At 38.1% G+C, this 25,018-nt stretch overlaps 3 protein-coding genes across 3 annotated transcripts; all 3 read left to right on the top strand.

Annotated features, from left to right (window-relative positions):
- Positions 1 to 6,964: 6,964 nt before the first annotated feature.
- LOC106404430 lies at positions 6,965 to 9,242 on the top strand. Its single transcript, XM_048766732.1, has 3 exons — positions 6,965 to 7,765; positions 7,819 to 8,376; positions 8,439 to 9,242. The coding sequence occupies exons 1-3, from the start codon at positions 6,965 to 6,967 to the stop codon at positions 9,240 to 9,242; spliced, it is 2,163 nt and encodes a 720-aa protein (XP_048622689.1).
- A 7,401-nt stretch (positions 9,243 to 16,643) lies between these two features.
- LOC106405504 lies at positions 16,644 to 18,125 on the top strand. The gene is made up of 5 exons (XM_013846025.3): positions 16,644 to 16,890; positions 17,162 to 17,282; positions 17,431 to 17,527; positions 17,619 to 17,705; positions 17,794 to 18,125. Exons 1-5 carry the CDS (start codon positions 16,827 to 16,829, stop codon positions 17,926 to 17,928), a joined length of 504 nt encoding a protein of 167 aa, XP_013701479.1. The 5' UTR covers positions 16,644 to 16,826; the 3' UTR covers positions 17,929 to 18,125.
- Positions 18,126 to 18,148: 23 nt separating this feature from the next.
- LOC106405503 (glyceraldehyde-3-phosphate dehydrogenase GAPB, chloroplastic) lies at positions 18,149 to 21,072 on the top strand. Its single transcript, XM_048765722.1, has 9 exons — positions 18,149 to 18,468; positions 18,555 to 18,650; positions 18,729 to 18,893; positions 18,960 to 19,127; positions 19,205 to 19,365; positions 19,432 to 19,493; positions 19,559 to 19,608; positions 19,796 to 20,202; positions 20,715 to 21,072. Exons 1-9 carry the CDS (start codon positions 18,367 to 18,369, stop codon positions 20,848 to 20,850), a joined length of 1,347 nt encoding a protein of 448 aa, XP_048621679.1. The 5' UTR covers positions 18,149 to 18,366; the 3' UTR covers positions 20,851 to 21,072.
- The last annotated feature ends 3,946 nt before the right edge of the window (positions 21,073 to 25,018 follow it).

Raw genomic sequence — 25,018 nt, 5'->3', positions numbered from 1 at the left:
CTTTATTTTCCTTTTTGTTATGGTTTCTGAAAAATAAAAGACTAATATTTTTTTTGGCAACAAACGGCTATTCTATTACTCAAACTTGAGGTGGTCTGGGTAACCAGACCGGGATAGAACAACTAATAAAGCAAAGAGGTCTATGAAAAGAACGAGCATTCCTAGCTAGAGAATCAGCAATTTCATTATGCGTCTTTGGCAAGTAACTGATCTTGAAGTCCGAAAAACACATCTGGAGAATTTGAATAACCTCCAGTTCAGTTGAGAAGTTTGGCCATGCTTGGGGATCCTTTATCTTTGCAATCATGTCCTTGCAATCTTTCTCAAATCTTTGACAGGTCGAATGCTGAAGCATGCTCAGGATGCTCTCCATTACCCATTTTAGCGCTTCCAATTCCGAGTGTAATGATGTCTCACACCTCCTTAGGTTCCGTGTCCCCATAAGTTGGATATTTCCCATGCTATCCTTCCAAACCCCTCCAATTCCGCTGAATTGATCTGTGGAGGTTCATGAACCATCCACCATGCAAATATTATCCAAGCTTAAGGCTTGTATTTCTTCATCAATTGGTACCTGTGGAGGAATATGTATAGAATCATGTGCATTGTACCAGGCCGGACACTCACTCTCAGCATATCTGACTAATTCCAATGGGTTCCTATCTATACCTCTGAATAGCTTATCATTCCTTGCCTTCCAAATATACCAGATTATCCAGGGATAAGGGTCTCTATCATCTTCTAGCTTCCTAATCGTATTCTTTCTTCAGAAAAGATAGTCCATATTGGCGTACAGACTTGATATAGGGAAGGTTCGAGAACTTGACGGCGTTGATGATAATGTCCATGTTTGTAGTGCCGGTGGGCATTCAAATATCGCATGAGTAACATTTTCTTCTGGCTCTCCACATCTTGGACAGTAGTTGTCACATCTCATATTACGACGTACTAGATTCCTCGTTACCGCTACTTGCCATGAGATTAATTGCCATAGAAGATGATGAATCTTTTGTGGTGCATTCACTTTCCAAGCAAAGGCTTGAAGTTCGGTTATGCTGGGCTGTAGGACTTCTTTTTCCTCGTCAGCTGTCATTATATTTGTATTAACCCAATATCCAGACTTGACAGTGTATTGACCATTTTTTGTGTAGCTCCAGCACAAGGTATCACGTCGATGAGTAGGGCTTATGGCCAAACTCTGAATCATCGGTATATCCTCTTGGTCAACATACTGCGCCAGCAGTCGAGCATCCCACTCCTTTGATTCAAAATCAATCAGACTAGTTACAATCATCTTTGGATTTACTACTGGGACCATGGGACGGGCCGGCATTGCTGGCGTTGAGGGAATCCATGGATCCTACCACTCATTAATTTCATGTCCTGAATGCACTTTCCTCCTGATACCCAAAAGTGAGAGCTTCCTTGCTGCTATAATACTCGTCCACACATAAGATGGGTTATCCACCACGCCAATTCGCAAGGGCGAACTGAGACGGTAAAATTTCCCTCAAAGAACTCTCGCCACTAATGAATCTGGATATTGAACAAGACGCCAGAGCTGCTTCGCTATAAGGGCTAAGTTAAATTCATGGATCATACGGAAACCAATCCTACCCTCCACTCTTGGTGCACACATATTTTCCCATTTAGCCTAGTGAATTCCTCGTTTTGGTGGGCTTGAGCTCCACCAGAATTGTGCGATGGCACTCGCAAGGTTCTCACAAATCTCCAAAGGAAGCAAAAAGCTCGACATGACATATGTAGGAAGAGCTAGCAGAATAGATTTAATTAAGACTTCCTTTCCTCCTTTCGATAGCCATCTACCTGTCCAACCATTCACTATGTGTAGTAGTTTTTCCTTTAAGAAAGCGAAGAGCTTACACTTGGATCCACTGATATCCTCTGGGATTCCTAAGTATGTGTCCATTCCTCCTTCGTTCTGGATACCAAGTGTATCTTTAATTAACTGTCTATCAGTCGCTGGAATCCTCTTACCAAAGAGTAATGAAGATTTATCAAAGTTAATACAGTGACCTGATGCTTTCCCATATTTCCTTACTACTTTCATAACTTCTTCACATTCACGGGGCTCCGCCTTACAGAAGAAAATGCTATCATCAGCAAAGAGAAGGTGTGATACCGAGGGGCTAGCGCGTGCGACTCGCATCCCCGTTATCTTCCCTTGGTTCTCTGCATGATTGAGAAGGCTAACGAGCGCTTCCGTGAATAGAATAAATATGAAAGGAGACAAAGGATCTCCTTGATGTAAACCTCTTCCTGGGACAATATTTCCCCTTGGTTCTCCATCTCATAATCCAGTCAATCCAAATCTCCGAAAAACCCATCTTCCGCATGACCGCCTCAATGAATGACCATTCCATCCTGTCATAAGATGTACTCATATCCGTTTTTATGGTCATTCTCTTAACTCTTCCACCTGGTTTAGTTCTCAGTACATGGAACATCTCCTGAGCTATCATGATATTATCTATTATCTGTCTACCAGCAACAAAGGCTGATTGGGTTTCAGATATTCGTTGTGGAAGAACCTTCTTCAAATAAAAGACTAGTATAAGCTGAAAATTATACAATGTGAAGAATTGTAATGTATGTTGGTCAACAAATTGGAGTAGAGATTCAATTTGCCATATTTAAAATGAATTAATATAAAAGATAATTATTATTCTATTTATCTCCAGAAGTTGTAAAATTAAACATGTTTACACTATTTAATCTTCTCATATTCTTTTTTCAATATATAATGGTTTTATGTGACATTTTGTGTTGTGACTCAAGTAATCCTTTTTCTCTCCAGTTCTTTCATCTACTACTTTTTTCATTTTTTCGGGGGGGGGGGGGGGGGGGGGGGGGGGATTTTAATTTTACCGCAAGTTTGATATCACTTTTTAAACTTACTCTTAAATGATAACCATTTCATAAATAGCTTAAATTTGTGATGAAAAATATTAGATTAATCCTCTTAAGTTATTTATAAATAATCAAAAATAATTTATAGAACATTTATAGAAGTTTATAAACTCAACCCCACCTCCAAAATATTAAACCCTAAACAAATAATCATTAAATCATAAACTCAAATATGAAAATATTTTTAATTGAATATATTATTAAAAATAGTAACTAACTTATAGTATTTCAAACAATTTTTTTTCTTTTTTCAAAACTTGGATTCTTGTGTTACTTACGCGAGCAATGCTTCTGTCCATGTCACTCCTCCAGCAGTTTTGATTATTCAGTACAATTACCTTGAGTGAATCCTCGTAGTCTTAGGTCACAGATTTTGGTCGTTTCAGTTGCAGCTCAAGTGAGGCTTTCATTCTCAGCAATGCAAGCACCAATTTTACTATGGCATCGTCTTTGACCATATGCCTCAGTCTTTAAATATTGAACTAGATTCTGACCCGCCCTTAAAAAGTCGGGTATATTTATTGTTTTACATTTTTTTTTAAATTTAATATAAGTTATATATATTATTATTATTAGGCTTGTATAAAAACGGTCAAAAAGCAGGAAGCAGTTTTAATATAATCAATGTTGATATTAGAAGTAATATGTGGTTAAATTGCCCATTACCGAAAAAATAGGAAAATACGGTTTTTCTCTTTACCAGAGATAGGAAGTTATTTTTTTAAACTTTAAAATCAGAATGTTACGTGCAGTTATATAAAATAAGAAGTTATATTTTAATTTTGAAAGATAAAAAAATGAAAATAAGTAGTTGGACATAACCTTGCATCAATTGGTCATGTTGGTGTTTTAATAGAATAGATTTGAATCAAGTCACAACACTGTTATTAAAAATGAAATTTTATATACTTTCTAACTTTTTTTTAATCTTTAATCTTTATTTTTGATATTCTCATTTACAATAGTACAGATTAATGCATCTGTTTAATGGTTTAGGGGAATTTTAATATTGTTGTGTCCAACACTATGATTCAAAAACATTATTTTCATATTTTTCATTTCCAGTAAAAACATTTTTCGATCTTGTATCAATATCAAAAATTCTTTCTAATTTGATATAGCATCATTGTTTTTCTTTTCATTTTTAATTTTTAGTGATTTGGGATATTACGATTTTTTCTTACTTTTAGTTAACTTTAATATTTTTTTATTTTTTTTGTTAAACTTCATACACTTTTTGATTTTTAAACTTTTCATTATTTTCTGGGAAACAGAAATGAAAAATAACGTTTGTTTGCCTGTTGTTGCTTAATGTGGTTTTAGTTTGTCTCCTCTTATGGTTTCCTCAAATTTCCTTACTCTTCTTGTGAGGTCTCAACCTTGGACATTCAATAGTTTCTACATGGTCGAGAGATTTGTTAAATAAAAATTCATTTTAGTTACCGAATGAAGTTATTTAAGTTGATAATTAATGTTGCAGACAAAAAAGATTTTCTTATTTTATGATGCATGCTGCTCAAGAGGGGTACTTAGGAAAATGGGTTGTTTTGATTCACAGATTGGAGTAACATTAGATTTCTGGTGGAGGTGAGCCAGTTAATAACGTCCCGCGAGGGGTAATTCCACCAAAGACAGAATTGTTAATAGGATACTGTGATCGTCCATATAGAACAGTAGATGGTTATAGGGAATCAAGTCATGGTTCGTTGCCAAGAGCTGCAGTGGTCATGTTCAAAAAAGAGATGTGTAAGAATCTCTACTCAAGATAGTGGTCACTATTTACATTAGACTTGTTTTAATGTGAATACATTGATTTGAGAAGAACTTGGACCAGTGCTGTACATAGAGTATTCACTCATTCAAATGTATGTTCTCTCCTCACTCCATTTTAGATTCTCCATAGCTATGTCGAACTAATGAACACGAAATGTCAAAATACAAGGGGTCCACACCCCCTTTAAAAAACAAAAAGAGAACATCGCAAAGCACACTAAAATACAATGGCCAAAATACCAAACTGCCACTCATGTCATGGGCTATTACCATGAGTCCTTTTCCCCGAACCACAAAGAGTAGTTGTTGTTTGAGGTGGGCTTCACACCCCTATCAATGTCCTGTCCGGTTTCAGGAAAAGTCCACTTAATTTGCTGACTTTCAGACCGAAGAATCCAAGTTCGCTAATGGACAAATCAAGTTAGCAAAAGCGACGCAACGAGCTTGTACCCACACCCAAGACAGACATGTTGACTGGTCAATAAGTACGAACAATGTAGTCTAATTTGCATTCAATGCTTTGGGATGAAGCGAGCTAGACCTGCATCACAGGAATAAGTGACTTCACCTGACACAAACCGAATAGAGCTCATCAACAAGGACAATGAGGTCTTTTTATTTTATTTGATCTGCCATTCAGCTATAAAAAAGAGCCTTGTCAACCGAGAAAAGGACTGAATTTTTTTCCTGAATTTTAGAGAGAGATTATAGAGAAAGAACTTAGCAACCTTAATCTTACTTGTATAGCGAGCTCGATTCGAATATCTCTACTTGTTTAGTATTTGTAAGCTCTTTCGATTAACTTCTTATATAGACAAAATTTCCGACTTTCTTTGTCCCTTAATCATTTATAAATCGCCACCTCGAACTCACTACTTAACAATTGTTTTGGCTCTAATCTTTTATTTTAGTTTTTTGTTCCCATATTGTAGGGTGGATCTCGAAAGATATGAAAGATCTCACTCTAAACCGTACATACGACTTTCATCAGATTTTTGAAGGTGCAAAATGATAAGCTTTTTAGAGGAAATGATAGAGATTCGCAGGGACTGGTTTAATATGCTGAGTGAGAATGGTGTGCTTGGCATGAAGCAAACAAACCTTCTTGTTCATCTGATGTGTAGCTGGGATGACATCGTATACAAGTTTTAAGCTTGTATAATATTGGTATGGTAGACGGTTCTTAGCGTTATGATGCTACCGGATATGGATTGATAGGAAATATGCCACCGAACAAACACAATTTTTAGAAACTAAGAAATAGTGGAGACGAATACCACCTCTATATGCAGAAGTTGAAATCCTTAAATGGACAATGAAGAATATGTTACAATACTCCATATGTTAGAAATTTGTGATAGATTGCCGAGAGCGGATATCAATTGCTTAGAGTCTATAAGGATGATTAAACTTCTCAATGGAACTAAAAGAAAGATTAAACAAATGAAGATTTTTACACTTTTCTATCTTTTATATTCTTATTTAAGCAAGTAATTGAACATCAGATTTTTTTAGTAAAAATGGCAAGATTTTTTCATAGAGAATATTGTTTTATTGACTGTCCTGTAGATGCAAAGATCAGATGGACTTTCTGATACAGACGTAAGTACAACAGCGAATGGAGCAGAGTCTGCAACAGATAAGTGTACGTGCGGATGAACAAGTCAAGATGAAGATTGCGACTTGAAGAATGGATTGAGGATCAAGGCTAAGTTGATACGAAGATATCTTGGGGAGCAAGCTTGAAGAGATTCACCTTGGAGAAGGGAGATCTCACGATGGAAATTTTCTAAAAGACTTTGGAGAGGTTTTAGGGAACTTTCCTTATTTGGGTAGATAGGGAATATTGGGTAGATAGGCGTGGATAGCCGACTTGGCTGTATTGTATATATAGTCATACTCGACCTGTGGATTAGGGTTGTTGAGAGAATTGCATTCTTAGCATAAGAGTGGAGTTCGCTAAGCTTGTAAGCGAGTGAATAACACTAAGGGCTAAGGGGTAGAGGTTCTAGAGATCTTGTATTCGATCTTAGGACGTGTGAGGCTAGGGGAGCAAGTCAAGAAGGGTCTTGATCTTGTTCGAGTTCTGTTTAAAGAGATACTTGTAAGTTCGCTTTAAAAGAATACTAGTAATAACACTTTGTAGAGATATTCTCTGGTGTACTCTGTGCTTTACTCTGTGAGTTAGTTCTTGCATTTACAAGAGGTATCAGAGCAGTCACCCGTTCAATTATACAACAGGTGAGATCCTGCGGAAGAAATGGAGAACTATCATGAGCTGGTGTCAAGCACAAAGGTGATATTGGATGGATCCAACTACGGACTTTGGAAGTCACGAATGAGGTCTATCATTCTAGGGATTGATGCCATGGCGTGGAAATCTGTGACAACTGGATGGTCAGAACCAAAGGCTAAGGACGAGAATGGTGTTGAATCCAACAAAGAAGAGGAACTTTGGACCGAGACAGAACTCAAGATGGCGAAGTTCAACTCCAGAGCACTTTCAGCTATACACGCCAGTGTTACAAAGAAACACTTTGAGCTGATTCAAGGATGTGAGACCGCCAAGGAAGCATTGGAAATACTGCAAACTCACTTCGAAGGAACGTCAAAAGTGAAGAGCTCACGACTGGATTATCTAGCATCCAAGTTTGAGAATCTCAAAATGGGAGAAAGTGAATCAGTTGAAGAATTCAGTTCACATCTCAGTGACATAGCTCAGGAATCCTTGGTATTGGGAAATAAATACAAGGATAAGAAGCTGGTCAAGAAGTTTCTAAGGTGTCTACCATCTAAGTATACCACATACAAGGCAGCTATGTCAGTCTCACTGAACACATATGAGATAAGCTTTGATGAAGTAGTAGGGATGCTGAGAGCACATGAAATGGAGATTGGCAGAGGAAAGAAAGGAAAGGGAGTTGCACTGGTATCACAAGATTCAGATGACAAAGAAAATGACGATGATCCAGTAAGTATGCTTGTTAGCGATTTGACAGAGTCCTTCGTAGAGTCGAATCAGGTCAGAGAAGAGGAAGTACATCACAACGTGCTGCAGAAGGTGAGAAACGAACATCTGAGTCAGAAAAGAACGATCATAAAGCGGAAGTTCAGTGTCATGAGTGCAAGGGGTATGGACATTACAAAACTGATTGTCCAACTGTTCGAAGGAGAGAAATCAAGTTCTACAAGTACAAAGGAATTGGACAAACTCAACTGGAACGCGTCAACGATCAGAAGAGGAGACGTGAGAAATCTATGATCGGAATTGATGAGATAGATTCAGAAGAAGACAGTGATGAAGAGGAGCTGGCTAACTTCGTAGCATTCATTGGCATCACAGAGTTTGTGGAAGGAGAAACTGATACTGATGATGATCAGTCAAGTGCAGATGGTGATGATGGAATTATCTATCAAGAACTGTGTCAGACGGTAGTTCAGATTGGTAAGGAGAATCTATGTCTCAAAAAGGAGAAAAGCTGGCTGGAAGACACGGTGATAAACCTCAAGAAAAAACTTGATGATAAAAGAAAGAAGGAGGCAAATACCTCAGATCTGAAAAAGGAGAATGTACGACTTGCTGTTCATATTGAATTACTAGAGAAACAAGTGAAAAACGAGAAGGCTCGATCATCGGACTTAAATGCCAAGCTGGAACATCATTACAAGACTGTCAGAATGCTCACTGGGTCAAAGAACTTGATAAAATCTTGAGTCTGGGAAGACAAGATCAGACTTCTCGAGGTCTAGGATACACTGGGTATGGAAAGAGTGATACAGAACCCATCAAATTTGTGCCAAGCTTAAACTCCACAGGGAGAACAACAACTGAAAGTACTACCTCAAAGACTGGTGCTGAGAAAGTTAAGAATCTCCAGAAGGTGGGACGATCAGAGATTCAGCAGGAGAAAGGATGTTACTACTGTGGAAAACCGGGTCACATCAAGAAGAAATGCTATCACTTTCGGGAAAAAGTAAATCAGTTGCTGAGACAAGGAAAGTACTGGTGGAATGGCTCTCGAAATCAAGTCTGGATCAGGAAATCTGACTTAGGACGTGCAACAGTGAAACCAACTCAACGATCTATTCACGGAGGACCGAGATGCAGCATGGCACTTGTATCAGAAGCAATAACATTGATATCCAAAGATGAAAATCCATGGTGCTTCGACACTGGTTGCTCCCGTCATATGACAGGAACACGCAAAAATCTCAGAGAGATAAAGCCATTGAAAGGGGGTAGAGTCACATTTGGAGATGGAAGCCAAGGAGCGATCAAAGGCAAGGGAAAGACTGTTGAAACCAAACCACCTCTGAAGGATGTGTTCATAGTCAAGGGATTAAAATCAAACATAATCAGCATCAGTCAATTGTGTGATGAAGGGTTGGTAGTTCACTTCACAAGGAGAGAGTGCAAAGCTGTGAATGAGGAAAACATAGTCATACTCCATGGAATTGCTATGTATGGCAGAGTGTACAACAGTGCTTTGTTGCACATGATGAAACGAGTTTGTGGCATCAAAGACTTGGTCACATGAACATGAGGCATATGACCAACATCATCAGAAAAGGTGCAGTCAGAGGCATTCCTCAGCTGGAGGAAACAGAGAAGACTGTATGCGGACCGTGCAATCAAGGAAAGCAGGTCAAAGTTCAACACAAGATGATTCAAGATATTCAGTCAAACGATATGCTTGAAATGGTACACATGGATCTCATGGGTCCTATGCAGACAGAGAGCATAGCAGGGAAGAGGTATGTTCTAGTACTGGTTGATGACTACTCAAGGTTTACATGGGTCAGATTCATTCGTGAAAAGTCTGATACACTGGAAAGCTTCAAGATCTGGGCTCTTCAAGTTACAAATGGGAAGAGACGACTGAAGCAAATTCGCAGTGATCATGAGGGAGAATTCCAGAATGAAGCCATGAGTAATTTCTGTGGACAGAACGGAATAGTTCAACAATTTGTTGCACCTAGAACTCCTCAACAAAATGGAGTAGTAGAAAGGAAGAATCGCACGCTTCAGGAAATGGCGCGAGCTATGATGCATGGTAACAATGTGAAGCAGAGGTTCTGGGCAGAGGCTATTAGCACCGCATGCCACATCATAAATCGTGTCTATGTCAAAAGAGGAACTATCAAGACTCCGTATGAACTATGGAAAGGCAAAACACCAAACCTCAGTTACTTTCATGTTTTTGGGTGTAAGTGCTACATCCTGAACGACAAAGAGCATCTTGGCAAGTTTGATGCAAGAAGCGACGAAGGCATGTTCCTAGGATACTCAGCAAATAGCACAACCTTCAGAGTCTACAACTTGAGGACCCTGATGATCATGGAGTCAGTAAATGTTGTGTTCGATGATGTCACAACAGTGGAATGGGAAAACGATGAGGAACAGAAGAAAGCTACGCCATCGGATGCATCAAAGGACCCATCAACTTAATCTACGAATGACACAACAACTTCCTCAGAATTGACTCAGGAGACAATCACTCCAAACATTCACAAAAATCACTCATCTAGCGATGTCATTGGGAACGTGAATGAAGGGAGAAGAACAAGAGGTGTGAAGATCAACTTCAGAGAAATGGTGCAGTTAGCATGCTTTGTCTCAAACATTGAACCAAAAGATCACACCGAAGCACTTTCGGATGAGTTCTGGATTCAAGCCGTGCAGGAGGAAATAGAACAGTTCATCAGAAATGATGTATGGGAGTTGGTGGAGAAGCCATCTGATGGTCACATAGTTGGGACTAAGTGGATCTTCAAGAACAAGATTGATGAGAATGGAGTTGTGGTCAGAAACAAAGCAAGATTAGTGGCTCAGGGGTATTCGCAAATCGAGGGAGTTGATTTTGAAGAAACTTTTGCTCCAGTGGCTAGATTGGAGTCTACCAGACTGTTCATTGGAATGACATGCATCATGAACTTCACAGTGTACCAAATGGATGTTAAGAGTGCATTTCTGAATGTGATATTGTCTGAAGAAGTATATGTGCATCAGCCAAAGGGTTTTAAAGACGCAACTAATCCTGAGTATGTGTACAAACTCAACAAAGCTCTATACGGGTTGAAGCAAGCACCTCGAGCATGGTATGAAAGGTTGACCAACTTTCTGGTTGACAAAGGTTACATCAGAGGAAGTGTTGATAAAACACTATTTGTGCTGAAGAACAAAACAAGAATGTTGGTGGTTCAGATCTATGTTGATGACATCATTTTTGGAGGAACATCTAAACAACTTGTAGATGGTTTCACTCGAGACATGACCAAAGAGTTTGAGATGAGCATGGTGGGAGAGTTGAAATATTTCCTCGGGCTACAAATACAGCAGACAGAGGAAGGTGTGTTCATCTCGCAAAGTACATATGCAAAGGCACTACTGAAGAGATTTCAACTAGATCATTGCAAGGAGGCAAAAAACTCCAATGAGCTCGACAAACAAGAGTTACAAAGATGAGGAGGGTGAACCAGTAGACACGAAGCTGTACAGAGGAATGATCGGGAGCTTACTATACCTCACGGCTAGTCGACCAGATCTAAGTCTGAGTGTGGGGATATGTGCTAGGTATGAGGCAAAACCAAAGAAGTCTCATCTGGAGGCAACTAAGAGAATCATTTGATATGTCAAAGGTACGACTAACCTTGGGATCTACTACTCAAAGGGATCGAATGGAAATCTTGCTGGATACTGCGATGCAGATTGGGCAGGAAGTGTAGACGACCGGAAGAGTACCAGTGGAGGATGTTTATTTCTCGGAAACAACATGATTGCATGGTTAAGCAAGAAGCAGAACTCTGTATCATTGTCTACCGCAGAAGAGAATACATTGCGATGGGGAGTTGCTGCACATAGCTGATGTGGATGAAGCAAATGTCTGCTGACTATGGCATGGATATTGGATCATTTCTGGTCTACAGTGACAACAAGAGTGCAATCGATATATCAAAGAATTCGGTGCAACACTCAAGGACCAAGCACATTGACATTCGACATCACTTCATCAGGGAACTAGTCGATGAACAACAGGTAGTGATTGAACACGTTGTCAAAGAATTACAACGAGCTGATCTTTTCACTAAACCTTTAGATCTTAACCGTTTTGTTACTCTTCGAAACTCCATTGGGGTTTGTGAAATGTAACAAGTTTGTGTAAGTGTACAGGGGATGACGGAAGAGCTGATACAGAGGCACCAAAAGTTCAGATTTTGTCTTACATCAGAAGCAAGTAGTGGAAAAGAGCTGCCAAATATGCCGTCATGATCTCAAAAAGTATAGGTTTCGCATCGAGAGAGCAATCAAGTAACAAGGGGAAGAAGATGTCATGTGTCTCCCATCATCAAAAAGAGAGCACGAGAAAACTCTTGGAAAAGAAAAGAGAAAAGAAAAAGAATAAAAAAAAGGGCAAGAAAAAGAAAAGAAGTAACAACCCCCCAGCTCTCTCATGACGAATAAAGTTTGAAAACTGAGTCAGGACATGATAAAGGTATATTTGTGCGAAAGCTAGACATGAAATAAGCCTGATGATCAGATGAGGATCTAGTAGAGCAGAAGGGTGCATCTATAGCAGAAGCTATGTCATCCTCTGGATCACTCGACGAACAGTTGCCAACGGGAAAGGTAAACCAAAAATGCTTGTTGAACTCAAAGTTAAAAAAAATAATATGTGTGACAGGTGTTCCCTCATTTCTTGCGTGTTTAATGTACTAAATGTTCTTTTGTCTAAGTGGTTGTGTCAGCTAAAGTCATTGAGTTAATATCACTAGTCTATGTCATCAAGTGTCACAGTGGAACAGTGAAGATTCGATCCGATCAAGTCATAAGTGGGCAATACGTGTCGACATCAGAGAAAAGGGAAGAGAGATCGTGTGAGCCTAAATGGAAGATTTCGCATTTTTGGAATTTGAAAAACTTCCATTTTGGAGAAAATGGGAGATATGGCGAATATCTAGTAGATCATGGGGGTAATGCACCAAAAAGGAAATGATTACCCCTTGATAAACCCTAGACGCCAACTTAGTTCTCTCATAACTCTCTTTGCTCTCAAAACTCAAAGTCTCAAAAAGAAAGAAAACTCTCTCTCTCAAAAACATGTCGATGAACAAGAACACTTCTGCCGCCGGTAAAACCTCAAACCCACCACCGTTGAGTCTCGTGGATTATTCCGATGATGAAGAACAGACGACTCCGTAGGGAAGTCAAACATCTCAGTCCAGATCGGATGTGTTCGGCACTGCAACTGAGCACCTCAATACTGAATCAGACGCTGAATCAGATCCAGCAGAGCCTCACATTGAGGATGAACATATGATAGAGAAACCAGACCATGCAGAGCCAATCATCGAACCAACTCAGGTCAAGATGACTGCTGTGAACGAATCCGAAGGAAGAGATGACTCAGAGAAGACCGAGTCAGAAGGCGTGGAAGAAGTTGATGTTGAGGATGTGGAGCTGTTGATCAACATCAAAAAGCAGGCAAAAGCAAGAAAAGGAAGTCTCCAGCATCGATTCAAAGAAACAATCCTGTGAGGAAGACAGCAAGAAAGTCTACCCCATCTGTCGTGGAGACTCAGACATCTACACCACCAACTATGGCAGAAGGATCTTCAACAAGGGTAACAAGGAAATTAGTGAATGCAGAGCTTGTGGCTGAACATAGGTATGAAAGTTTCTCCTCTAGGGAAATCATACCAGAGAGATCTGTTGATTTGAACGCTGAAGACACCTGGGGATTTCTTGATATCATCAAGAAAGGTCACTTAGAGAGAACTGTCACAGCTCTGGTTGGGTACATTCCAGAAATTGTGAAGGAGTTCTACGCTGCACTGCCTAGAGAAATTACCAGAGCATCCAAGGATAGGGTAGAAGTGACTGTTCGAGGCCACATGTTTGATTTCTCTCCAACCAAGATCAATGAGTATTTGAATCTCATGCCCCTATCGGAGGAAGAAGTGAAAGCTGATGAGATGGCTGATGCACTCACGATTGATGAGCTGGCAGAATTCTTGACAGAAGTCACATTGAGTCTCAGGAATCTTACAACGCGATATCTGTCTCCGTGCAAGGCTGCACTTGTGATCCTCTCAGCATACAACTGGGTGCCAACCTCTCACAAGAATGTTGTATCAGCTGATCGTGCTCGACTCATCTACAAGATGTTTCACGGAATAAGAATTGATGTTGGAGAGATGTTTTACGTCCATATTTTGAACCTAGCAGTGCTTCAAAAAGAGGGAGGAAAGAAAGATACGCGCTGGCTAATTCTTCCTCGCACAATCTTTGGGGTCCTTCAAACTCAATTCGAGCTGGAGAGAAAGCCAAGGGAGAAACTTTCTCCTATAATCCCATACAAGAAGGATTCTCGTCTGGGTGAGATCTATCTCAAGAACCAAGAGGAAGAACGAGAAGCTGCAAAGAAGGCTCAGAGACAGGCTAAGAAGAAAGGGAAATCTGCATCAACATCAACTGCATCACCTTCTTCTGAGAGGACTGCTCCTTCTGGGTATGTGCCACCGAGAAAGTCTCCGCGGGCTGCTGGGAAGTTTCAAATCATTCACCTCGGATCCATTGCAGCCCCAGGACAACCGATAGATGCTGAAGAGGCAAAGCTGGTTCTCGATACGACCTCCGAAGCAATTCAACAGCTTGCAACTGTGATGCAGACTCTGACGAGCGTCGTGGGACAAATTGCAAGCATGATGTTCCCAAGTAAGTCCTCAATCTGATTATTTATTTACTCTGATCTTTATGAATTTTAACTATGTATGCTCTCAAGCAGGGGGAGAAGAAGAGGCAGACGATCCGCAGCAGCAGGATGATCAGGGGAACTAGATTATGGGGGAGAAAATTTTTATTTTTCTCGGTTTTTTAATTATGGGGGAGTGAGAGATAAAACAATGTTGCTGGTTTTTGTGTTTTGGTTTTATGTTTATCTCTAACTCTTGAACTCGCATGTTTTGAACCTTCATTTAAACTTTAATGCACGTATTATTCAGGATATATATGTTCAAATGTGTGTGGCTGTTTGAGCGGATCTGTGCAGGTACTTGAGAGACATCCAAAGCTAAAAGGGGGAGATTGTAGATGCAAAGATCAGATGGACGTTCTGATACAGACGCAAGTACATCAGCGAATGGAGCAGAGTCTGCAACAAAGAGGTGTACGTGCGGATGAACAAGTCAAGATGAAGATTGCGACTTGAGGAATGGATTGAGGATCAAGGCTAAGTTGATATGAAGATATCTTAGGGAGCAAGCTTGAAGAGATTCTCCTTGGAGAAGAGAGATCTCACGATGGAAGTTTTCTAAAAGACTTTGGAGAGGTTTTAGGGAACTTGCCTTATTTGGGTAGATAGGGAATATTGGGTAGATAGGCGTGGATAGCCGATTTGGCTGTATTGTATATATAGTCATACTCGACCTATGGATTAGGGTTGTCGAGAGAATTGTATTCTTAGCATAAGAGTGGAGTTCGCTAAGCTTGTAAGCGAGTGAATAACACTAAGGGCTAAGGGGTAGAGGTTCTAGAAATCTTGTATTCGATCTTAGGACGTGTGAGGCTAGGGGAGCACGTCAAGAAGGGTCTTGATCTTGTTCGAGTTCTGTTTAAAGAGATACTTGTAAGTTCGCTTTAAAAGAATACTAGTAATAACACATATCTTTGTAAAGATATTATCTCGTGTACTATGTGAGTTAGTTCTTGCATTTACATGTCCTGCTTTGATTTAATTAATCAAACTGTCGTAAATTTGAATAATTAAATAATTGTGTTGTGTTTGAAGTTAAAAAGCAAAAAAAAATTGAAAAAAAAAAAAATTTTTGAACAACAAGAAAAAAAAGGTGATTACGGCTACAGTTCTAGGCGTGAGACTTTTATCTGAGATCCGGATTCGATCTGTGATCCGATCCGGATCCGATCCGAAAAATCCAGATAGGCCGAATCCGGATCCGGATAGTAAAATGTTGGATCCGTCAAAGTCGAATCCGGATCCGGATATCTTGATTTTTTAGTTCGGATATCCGGATCCGTAAATTTTATTAATAACTATTTCAAAAATAGTAATATCTATATATAAAAACCAATTTTATTTAATATATTTTTATTTTATAATAGTATATATAAATTTTATGTAAATTTTGTAATATTATACATTGCAATAATTAAAAACATTATATATATTTTATTTTTAAATTATTGTTAATATTTTATATATATTAATATTATTTTTTATTTATTTTAAGGATCCAAATCCGGATCCGGATATCCGCCGGATATTATAATTTTTAGAAGGATATCTGACACCCGGATATCCGCGAACCCCGGATCCGGATAAGGATAATAAAATTATGGATCCGCCGGATAAGGATCCGGATCTGGATATCTTAAAATTGCCCGGATACCCGATCCGTCCCAGGAGTGTACAACTTCACCAAATCAACTAATTAAGGTTTGATAAAAAAAATGAGAAAAAGACAAAAATAGCACTAAATCAAGTTTTTGTTCCCAAACTAGTACTCAAGGTCAAAAGTCACAAAAATAGCACTTAATGTTTTATCAAAAGTCACAAACTTAGGGTTTAGAGTTAAAGGGTGGAGTTTAGGATTTAGGGATTAGGGTTTAGGGTTTAGAATTTAGGGTTTAGGGTTTAGAGTTTAGGGTTTAGGGTTTAGAGTTTAGGATTTAGGGTTTAGAGTTTAGGGTTTAGGGTTTAGGATTTAGGGTTTAGTGTTTAGGGTTTGGGGTTTAGGGTTTAGGGTTTAGAGTTTAAGGTTTTAGGGTTTAGAGTTGAAAAATGAGGTTTTGGGGATAAGATTTCAAATTTTGAAAAATAAAAAAATTAAAATTTTCAAAGGATAAACTTAGAAAAGTGCTATTTTGGTCATTTTAGTTTTTGAGTGCTATTTTTGTGATATAAACTTAGAAAGGTGCTTTTTTGGAGATTTGTCCTAAAAGAAAAATGTTTGTATTATTTGTCATTTATTCTTTGTATTTGGGTAAATAATATTATTAATTGATTATTACCCCTGAATGAGAACATAGATATCATCGAAGGTCCTCCAGGCTCACAAATAGCTCCGAGAGGATCCAAAGTTTTTTCTTCTCACTTGTTCCATCGATGGCGGCTCTTTCGACATCTCTCTCTCTTTCCAGGAATACTCAGCAACTCCATCCTTCATCTGGTACGCATCCGAATTTGAGATTCTATCGTTATTTGAAGCGTTATGATTTAGTGCTGTGTCGAGGTCACACGAATCTCAGGAGCCCGATTGCTTTTTCTACTGTGATTTCTATCTTTTCCCCAAATCAAATTAACTCTCATTTTAGAGTTGGCAGTGACGAGCGTATAAATTATTTTTGTAACGTGATTATATCTTCCCATTTCGTATTGTAAAAGTGAGCATATCTCTCGATTCAGTAATCCTTGGTCCTTCTCCTTCAATTTCATGCTAGGCTTTTCTCTGAAGCCAATTGCTCGTCGTGCCAACGTTTCTTTCGGGCTGAATCCCTCTAAAAAGATCCAGCTTTCTGCTCCTAGAGGCAAAAGGATCCTAACCATCCAATCAGCATACAGGTTAGCATTTACCCTTTTTGGGATCTGATGAATCAAAACCAATCTTTTGTCATTGTTTTTACATGTCCATAGTTAGTCCAGTCATAGGCCGCGGTTCTTCTGAGCATAGTAATTGATAGTCATCGTTTGTGCAATGTCTATCTTGCAGAGATGATGACAGTTCAGGCAGCACTGGCCTGTTTGTGGGGGGGTTCATTTTGGGCGGGCTCATAGTCGGTGCTCTTGGATGTGTGTATGCACCACAGGTTTATATATTCTCTTTCACATGGTTTGTTTAGTTGAGATCCCTCTTACAGCTATCTCAATGTGTGATGATGTGCAAACTTATTACTTCAGATCAGCAAGGCTATAGCTGGAGCAGACCGAAAGGATCTCATGAGGAAATTGCCTAAGTTCATATATGATGAGGAAAAAGCTTTGGAGGTGACTTGAAAACATATCATTTTTTCTCTTTGTTGATTTTCTTTTTTTATAGCATAATTAACGACACTGTGTATTTGCCTTAATGCAGAAAACTCGCAAGGTATTGGCTGACAAAATTGCTCAGCTCAACTCTGCTATCGACGATGTGTCCTCTCAGCTAAAATCAGAAGACACCCCTAATGGTGCAGCTCTAAGCACCGATGAAGTTGAGGCTACAGCCTGAATAATCTCATCTGTTTTTTAGGATACTGAAACAAAATTGTGGGTCATTATTACTTGTTGTTTGCTGTTTCTGTGTAATTTTGTCCAAACTTTTCCTCCATCTTCAAACCACTACCATCGTCTTGTCTGTTTTTTTTTCATTATGCTATGTTAAACGATATATCATCATCATCATCATTTCAGATTCCTTACGCGAAATGCGACTTGGAAATAGTCTTTTTTTTTTTTTAATAAGTGAGAGATACCTGGACTATTAATCAATGGCTCACACAATCTTATCCCCAATTGTATCTTACCTACGTAGTAACCACATATTCATCTGTTTCATTATCAACCACAGGATGCTTTTTATCAAAATCAAAGATGTGAGGATGCATGTATATATGCCACTGCTCAAAATTTTGATCAGCATCCTTAGCCTTTTTCTCTTCTTGCAACTATGGCCACACATTCAGCTCTTGCCGTCTCCAGAATCCCCGTCAAACCGAGGCTGCAGTCTAAGAGTGCCATCCACTCTATCCCAGCTCAATGTTCCTCCAAGGTAATCTTCCTTCTACCTAGCACAACCCTCTGTGTGTGTGTTTTACGGTTTGTTTATCTCTTTTCTCTTGTTGCTAAACCATACAGAGGCTAGAAGTGGCTGCATTCTCCGGCCTGCGAGTCAGCAGTAACGGTGGGGAAGCATCTTTCTTTGATGCCATAGCTGCTCAAATCACCCCCAAGGTGACTGATTGGTTCAGTAACTTTATTGTTATGTATGTGCATATATATGATGATGATGAGTTTGTGCAATATTATTAGGCTGTGGGGACACCCTCTCCTGTTAGAGGAGAGACAGTGGCAAAACTGAAGGTGGCCATCAATGGGTTTGGAAGGATTGGTAGGAACTTCCTCAGGTGTTGGCACGGTCGCAAGGACTCTCCTCTCGAAGTTGTTGTGCTTAACGACAGTGGTGGTGTCAAGAACGTAAGTTGCTTACAATAATTTAGCATTTTTGATCTCTCTTTTTGACCTTGGTGAAATCTTGTATAGGCATCCCACTTGCTCAAGTATGACTCCATGCTTGGAACCTTCAAGGCCGATGTGAAAATAGTCGACAATGAAACTATCAGCGTTGATGGCAAGCTCATCAAAGTCGTCTCAAACAGAGATCCTCTTAAGCTTCCATGGGCTGAGCTCGGCATTGACATTGTCATCGAGGTGAATGTTCTATCTTAAAGCTGCAAATGATATGATTCGCATGCAAATTAATCGAAAGAGATTTATTTATATATCAGGGAACAGGAGTGTTTGTTGATGGGCCAGGAGCAGGGAAGCACATCCAAGCTGGAGCCTCGAAAGTGATCATCACAGCACCAGCTAAAGGCGCTGATATCCCAACCTATGTTGTGGGAGTCAATGAGCAAGACTATTCTCATGACGTTGCTAACATCATTAGGTAAAGTTTAAACAAAATCAAATTAGTTGTTGAGTACTCATGTTTCCTTCTCGGTTGTCTTGGCAGTAATGCATCTTGCACCACCAACTGTTTGGCTCCCTTTGCGAAAGTTTTGGATGAAGAGTTTGGTACACTACTTTTCTCTACTATCATTACATTGTTGACAATGGTTTCTTAGCTTACTCAATTACAGGAATCGTCAAGGGGACTATGACAACGACACACTCTTACACCGGGGACCAAGTAAATACCATTTGAACATACTTATCACGATTACATCATTGTTTGTGTATTAAAGTTGAACCGTAGATGATAGATGTTTCATGGTTGATTCAGTTTTGGTCTCGGATATTTGGTAGTTTGGGTTCCTGCTTGTAGTACAAGAATACTTTCATCCAAACAATGGTAACATATGTTTGCAATGTTTCAGAGGCTCCTAGATGCATCACACAGGGACCTAAGGCGTGCAAGAGCCGCAGCACTGAACATTGTACCGACTAGCACAGGTGCAGCAAAGGCGGTGTCGTTGGTGCTCCCCCAGCTGAAGGGTAAACTCAACGGCATTGCACTCCGTGTGCCGACCCCAAACGTCTCTGTGGTTGACCTTGTTATAAACGTTGAGAAGAAAGGTTTGACTGCTGAAGACGTTAACGAGGCCTTCAGAAAAGCGGCCGCTGGACCGCTCAAGGGCGTTTTAGAGGTTTGCGACACGCCACTTGTCTCTTGTGACTTCAGGTGCTCTGATGTCTCAACCACCATTGACTCTTCCCTCACAATGGTCATGGGTGATGATATGGTCAAGGTGGTCGCCTGGTACGACAACGAGTGGGGTTACAGGTACAAAGATAATACATTCATAAGATTAAATCAAATATATGGTTTACATTATTATTATTTTTCTTTGGCCTTTATTTCAATGATTTCTTCAGAAAGGAACCAACGAGTTTTAATTTTTCAAACAATTTTTTTTTTTTTTGAGAAATGTGACTTTTTTAATAAGTACATGCACGATAACGTAATTTCGGCACTTTTTAGAATTTTGGTTTTCTTTTAAATAACTGCAAGTTGATTTAATGCGTTAACTTACAGAAAGCATGATCTTCAAATTTTAAAGAAATTTTTATTTTTCCGATACTACAGCATTTTACATATTATTATTGCCGGATTTCATTTAAGTTGCACGATAGACAGAATGTATTTCGACTTCACCACTACATCAGTTTGCAAATATGTCTCCTAAGTTCTTTTTACCTGATTAACATTTTTATATAAAAATTCTCTTTCTACATGTAATTAGAGTTTGAAACATTTAATGACTAAATTGTCATATATATAATTTAATGATATAGCCAAAGAGTAGTGGATTTGGCTCACCTAGTGGCTGCCAAGTGGCCGGGAGAGGTAGCTGCTGGAAGCGGAGACCCTTTGGAAGATTTCTGTAAGACAAACCCAGCCGATGAAGAATGCAAAGTCTATGAAGCTTGATTCCAATCTTTTTCTCTAAACTGTTTCCGAGCAATTTGGTTTATCTTCCAGTGACAATTTATCGAAATCATATAAACCGTACCTCTTAAACTCTATCATATATTTCGTCTTCTTTCTTTTTACTATTATATCAAAAGGCAATGTATGTAATACCCATTCCTTTTCATTGCCTCATGTGCGATCTCGAGGATACAATAATTTCAATGATATGTGCGAACAAAATGTACTTTTGAATTAGGGACTAATTATTATGAGATTTTGAAAATTAGGAGATCGAGTTGAAAGAAAAACTACTGAATATGGTAGAATAGTTGCCTTATGGCTTTTGAATAGTGATAGAACTGTATTATCTACGGAGAACTGGATATTATAAAGAATAAGATCTACGGAGAACTGGATATTATAAAGAATAAAATTGATAAAATTAACCAAAGATTAAGAAAAGGACGATACAACTGCAGAAGCGAGATATTATCTCTTTCGTTAACTCAAAATACGTCTCGTAGTGCGACGGTTCGATAACGTAATGAGTCTCAGGATCCAACTGCAAAAAATCTTATGATTTGCGTCACTCTATCAGAAGTCTGGCGAAACTAGTTTTGTGTATATTCTCAGACTCAAAAAAAAAAAAAAAGACACAAAAATGAAGAATCAAATATTCAAGTGGGAGAAGAGATTTTGTTGTTCATGTGATTCGCCTGAATCTCTGTATTTGAAGGAGGCAATGAGCACTTGACTTTTATAGCCAATGCTAACATAACTCATACATACGTTTTTTTAATTTTGTAGTCATGAGCCACAAAGGAGAATAATGACAATAAAGTGAATTCATTCTCACTTATACGTTTGAGTTTTATTTGTTGTTACAAATATCAACTCTTTATTTTGTAATTAGTGGCAATTAAAAGAGACATTATGTTGTTGACTTTTCAACAAAGCCAAAATGTAATTAGACCAAATATATTATTTTTAGGTTACTAAATCATTTGCCATATTTTATGTCCATAGTTCACAACTTGGACTCAACATCTCTTTTATCTAGTATACAAAATATACTCAAAGCTTTTAAACTTTTTTTATAATTCTCCATAATATAATAAGTGAACATTCACTTAAATTCCAATGTGGGACAAATTACATTTGTTTCATTTTATGCTTTATAAGCAACTCACTTGGACCTCCATTTCTCATTCAAACATAACTCTGATTTTGACAAACAAAGTGTTCACGGTGACTATTACATCGTGCCCAAATTCTGGTCTTTTCGACAGACCTCTCCGTCGAAAAACCCATCGGAAAAATGGTCCACATCACTTTGTCAAAAACGAGTTCCAACAATCCCCCACATGAATAGAAATGACTCTAGACACATGACTCAAGAAAAAAGGACTTTTGAGAGTATGAGCGAAAAATCCACTGCATGATGAGTTGGTAGCAAATTTTTAGCCTTGAACCAGTCATTGTTAATAGCTATCAGATTTACTCGAACAGGAGGTGGTCATGATGTCTTGAACCCTCCGGACTTTGGTGTAAACCGAGACAATAGCTATAACACAGCTTCATTCTCTCACAAAACTAATTTCTATTGTGTTCATTTTGGCCGTGAACATTCCTGGTAATCATGAGTGAACTTGGAGAATATAGCATTTCCTTTGTTCTCCTAGAAACGGCCCCATTTCACACTCACAAGGTGATTTACCATTAGTTTTGTTTAGAGGAATATCATGTACTACTCCATTCATATCTCAAAACAATGGACACAAATCATTAAAAGGAAATGCTTATCTTCTATTTCTTACATGCAGCACTGTTTAATCATCTTAGGAACTGGGTATAGACCGAAGTCTTACAGTGCTTTGGGCAGATTTAGTTTGACTTAGTTGTCTCCTTGAACCTATTTGTTGGGATCTCCAGTCAATTAGGTAGAGTTACCGCCAAACCTCATCTTAATTCACAGGCTACCCATCCCTTTTGATGATATAACAATATGATCTCATGACACACCTTTAATATAAGGATCCTAGGTTGTCATCATAGTGAACATAATCTCTTGAGATTAGTCGAGATCAATTGTCTTATGATTTTTGTCATTTTTTTTTGAAGATACAATTAACCATTATACACTAAACTCTGTGTATAACACTAGTTTTCTAAAAAAAATATATTGTGATAACTATCACTAAAGTTCATTTGGCCTATTGCCAACGACTTTATATGGTAAGCAAAGCTTCCCCCACATTTCTTGAGATACCTCAAAAACATGCATAATTACATTTAACATATCTTAAGAGTTTAGAAAGTTAATCTACAACTCCTTTAGATTTAAATGAATAAAAAAACAATTTCGAAAATTATTACAATTTTCTTTAAAATGTGTTTCATTCCTAGAAATTCACATTTTTCATACAATTATTTTCATAATTCTCTCAAGTTGATTAATAAATCCAACTTGTATGTTTTGGATTTTTCCAAAAAACATATTTTACTTTCTTTTGTTAGCAAATATACATATCATTACAAGATATTATTTGTGTCATCAAAACCACCATTTTATATGGTTATTCTCAACCATATTGACTTTAGAAACTACAATATACATGTCAGTTTCAGTCACATTAGTCTGAGAATTCTCATTGTTTTTGCATAGTCAATCTTTATACAACTTGCATATAAGCATTGAAGAAATATAAATGTTTTGATCAATATCAACAAACATTTTATTTCCTATGGAAAATAATTTATACGTGGCAGACCTCTCCCAAATTTAATTTGGAGTGTCCACTCACAAACTCCATTTCCATCAATACCATTTGATCTCTTAAAGATCAAGATATTGTTTATAACATTGGTATATTTCACCATGCTTCAAATTTGGATCATTTTTTTTTCCTCTTTCATGGTCTAACATGAACTTAATAATTAATTTAAGTTACTCCAGAAAAAAAAACCTGAAACAATAAATCAAAGACGTTATGCATTCTTGAATAATTAAAGCAAACCATCATCTTTAACCAAGTCAAGGCATTAACACATTTTTAACAAATGACGTTCACTTTCAACAACTTTATGAGCTGGTAAAAAATACTTTTACAAAGCACCTGCATATGACAATTACTATATGTGTTGAGAAGCAATCATTTATTTCTTAAAACGAGACAAAACAAAAAAACAATGGACTTTGATTATTTTTACGAGACCGAAGTTGCAGCAATGTATTGACTAATAGCGAATCAAATAACAGTCAAAATTATGCTATCAAAGACGAGCCAATAGAATCAATTAACTAATATCGTCTAAAACGAATAAATCTAACAACTGATAAACCTGCCAGCAACAAGCAGAGACCACGAGATTGCAGAAAAAAATATTTCAAAAAAAAAATTATCAATTCCTGCAAAAAAAAAACGTAAGCTGAGATAGAAAATTTCACGCTGACTCTGAGAACAATCGGAGCCGATTCGAACCAGCACCTTTTCCTAAATATCAATCAACTTGTTCTTAAAAAAAACTTTTACAATAATAAGTCCGGTTAGTGCAAAGCAATAAACGGATATTTTGAGTTAAGACTGATAAAACTGTATTTATAATCTACGGAGAACTGAATATTGTAAAGAATAAAATTGATAAAATTATACCAAAGATCAAGAAAAAGATGATACAACTGCAGAGGCGAGATATCATATCTTTCCTTAACTCAAAATACGTCCCTTAGTGCGACGGTTCGATAACGTAATGAGTCCCAGGATACAACTGCAAAAAATCTTATGATTTGCGTCGCTCTATCAGAAGCCCGGCGAAACTAGTTTTGTGTATATTCTCAAACTCAAAAAAGGAAAAAAGAGAAGACACAAAAATGGAGAATCAAATATTCAAGTGGGAGAAGAGATTTTGTTGTTCATGTGATTAGTCTGAATCTCTATATTTGAAGGAGGCAATGAGCACGTGACTTTTATAGCCAATGCTAACGTAACTCATACATACGTTTTTTTTCTTTTGTAGTCATGAGCCATAAAGGAGAATAATGACAATAAAGAGAATGTTATAAAAAGAACTGGAATTTTATTGTATAGCGGGAATTTAAATAAGGACAAAATTTATATCCGTAGAATTTTTTAACACTGATAGAAAGAGTTTATTATAGAGAGAAGAGAAGGTTGAGGGATGTTTT

Source organism: Brassica napus, chromosome C8 (assembly GCF_020379485.1).
Source record: "Brassica napus cultivar Da-Ae chromosome C8, Da-Ae, whole genome shotgun sequence".
Lineage (NCBI taxonomy): Eukaryota > Viridiplantae > Streptophyta > Magnoliopsida > Brassicales > Brassicaceae > Brassica > Brassica napus.
This window is presented reverse-complemented; position numbering and strand designations above follow the sequence as displayed.

Excerpts from the sequence above, each read along its gene's own strand:
- LOC106404430 (XM_048766732.1), top strand. The coding sequence starts at position 6,965 with ATGGAGAACTATCATGAGCTGGTGTCAAGCACAAAGGTGATATTGGAT. Across the intron at positions 7,766-7,818 it reads ATCACAACGTGCTGCAGAAG|TGTCATGAGTGCAAGGGGTA; the intron begins GTGAGAAACGAA and ends GCGGAAGTTCAG. Across the intron at positions 8,377-8,438 it reads TGGAACATCATTACAAGACT|ACTTCTCGAGGTCTAGGATA; the intron begins GTCAGAATGCTC and ends AGACAAGATCAG.
- LOC106405504 (XM_013846025.3), top strand. The coding sequence starts at position 16,827 with ATGGCGGCTCTTTCGACATCTCTCTCTCTTTCCAGGAATACTCAGCAA. Across the intron at positions 16,891-17,161 it reads GCAACTCCATCCTTCATCTG|GCTTTTCTCTGAAGCCAATT; the intron begins GTACGCATCCGA and ends ATTTCATGCTAG. Across the intron at positions 17,528-17,618 it reads GATGTGTGTATGCACCACAG|ATCAGCAAGGCTATAGCTGG; the intron begins GTTTATATATTC and ends TTATTACTTCAG.
- LOC106405503 (XM_048765722.1), top strand. The coding sequence starts at position 18,367 with ATGGCCACACATTCAGCTCTTGCCGTCTCCAGAATCCCCGTCAAACCG. Across the intron at positions 19,609-19,795 it reads ACTCTTACACCGGGGACCAA|AGGCTCCTAGATGCATCACA; the intron begins GTAAATACCATT and ends GCAATGTTTCAG. Across the intron at positions 20,203-20,714 it reads GACAACGAGTGGGGTTACAG|CCAAAGAGTAGTGGATTTGG; the intron begins GTACAAAGATAA and ends TTAATGATATAG.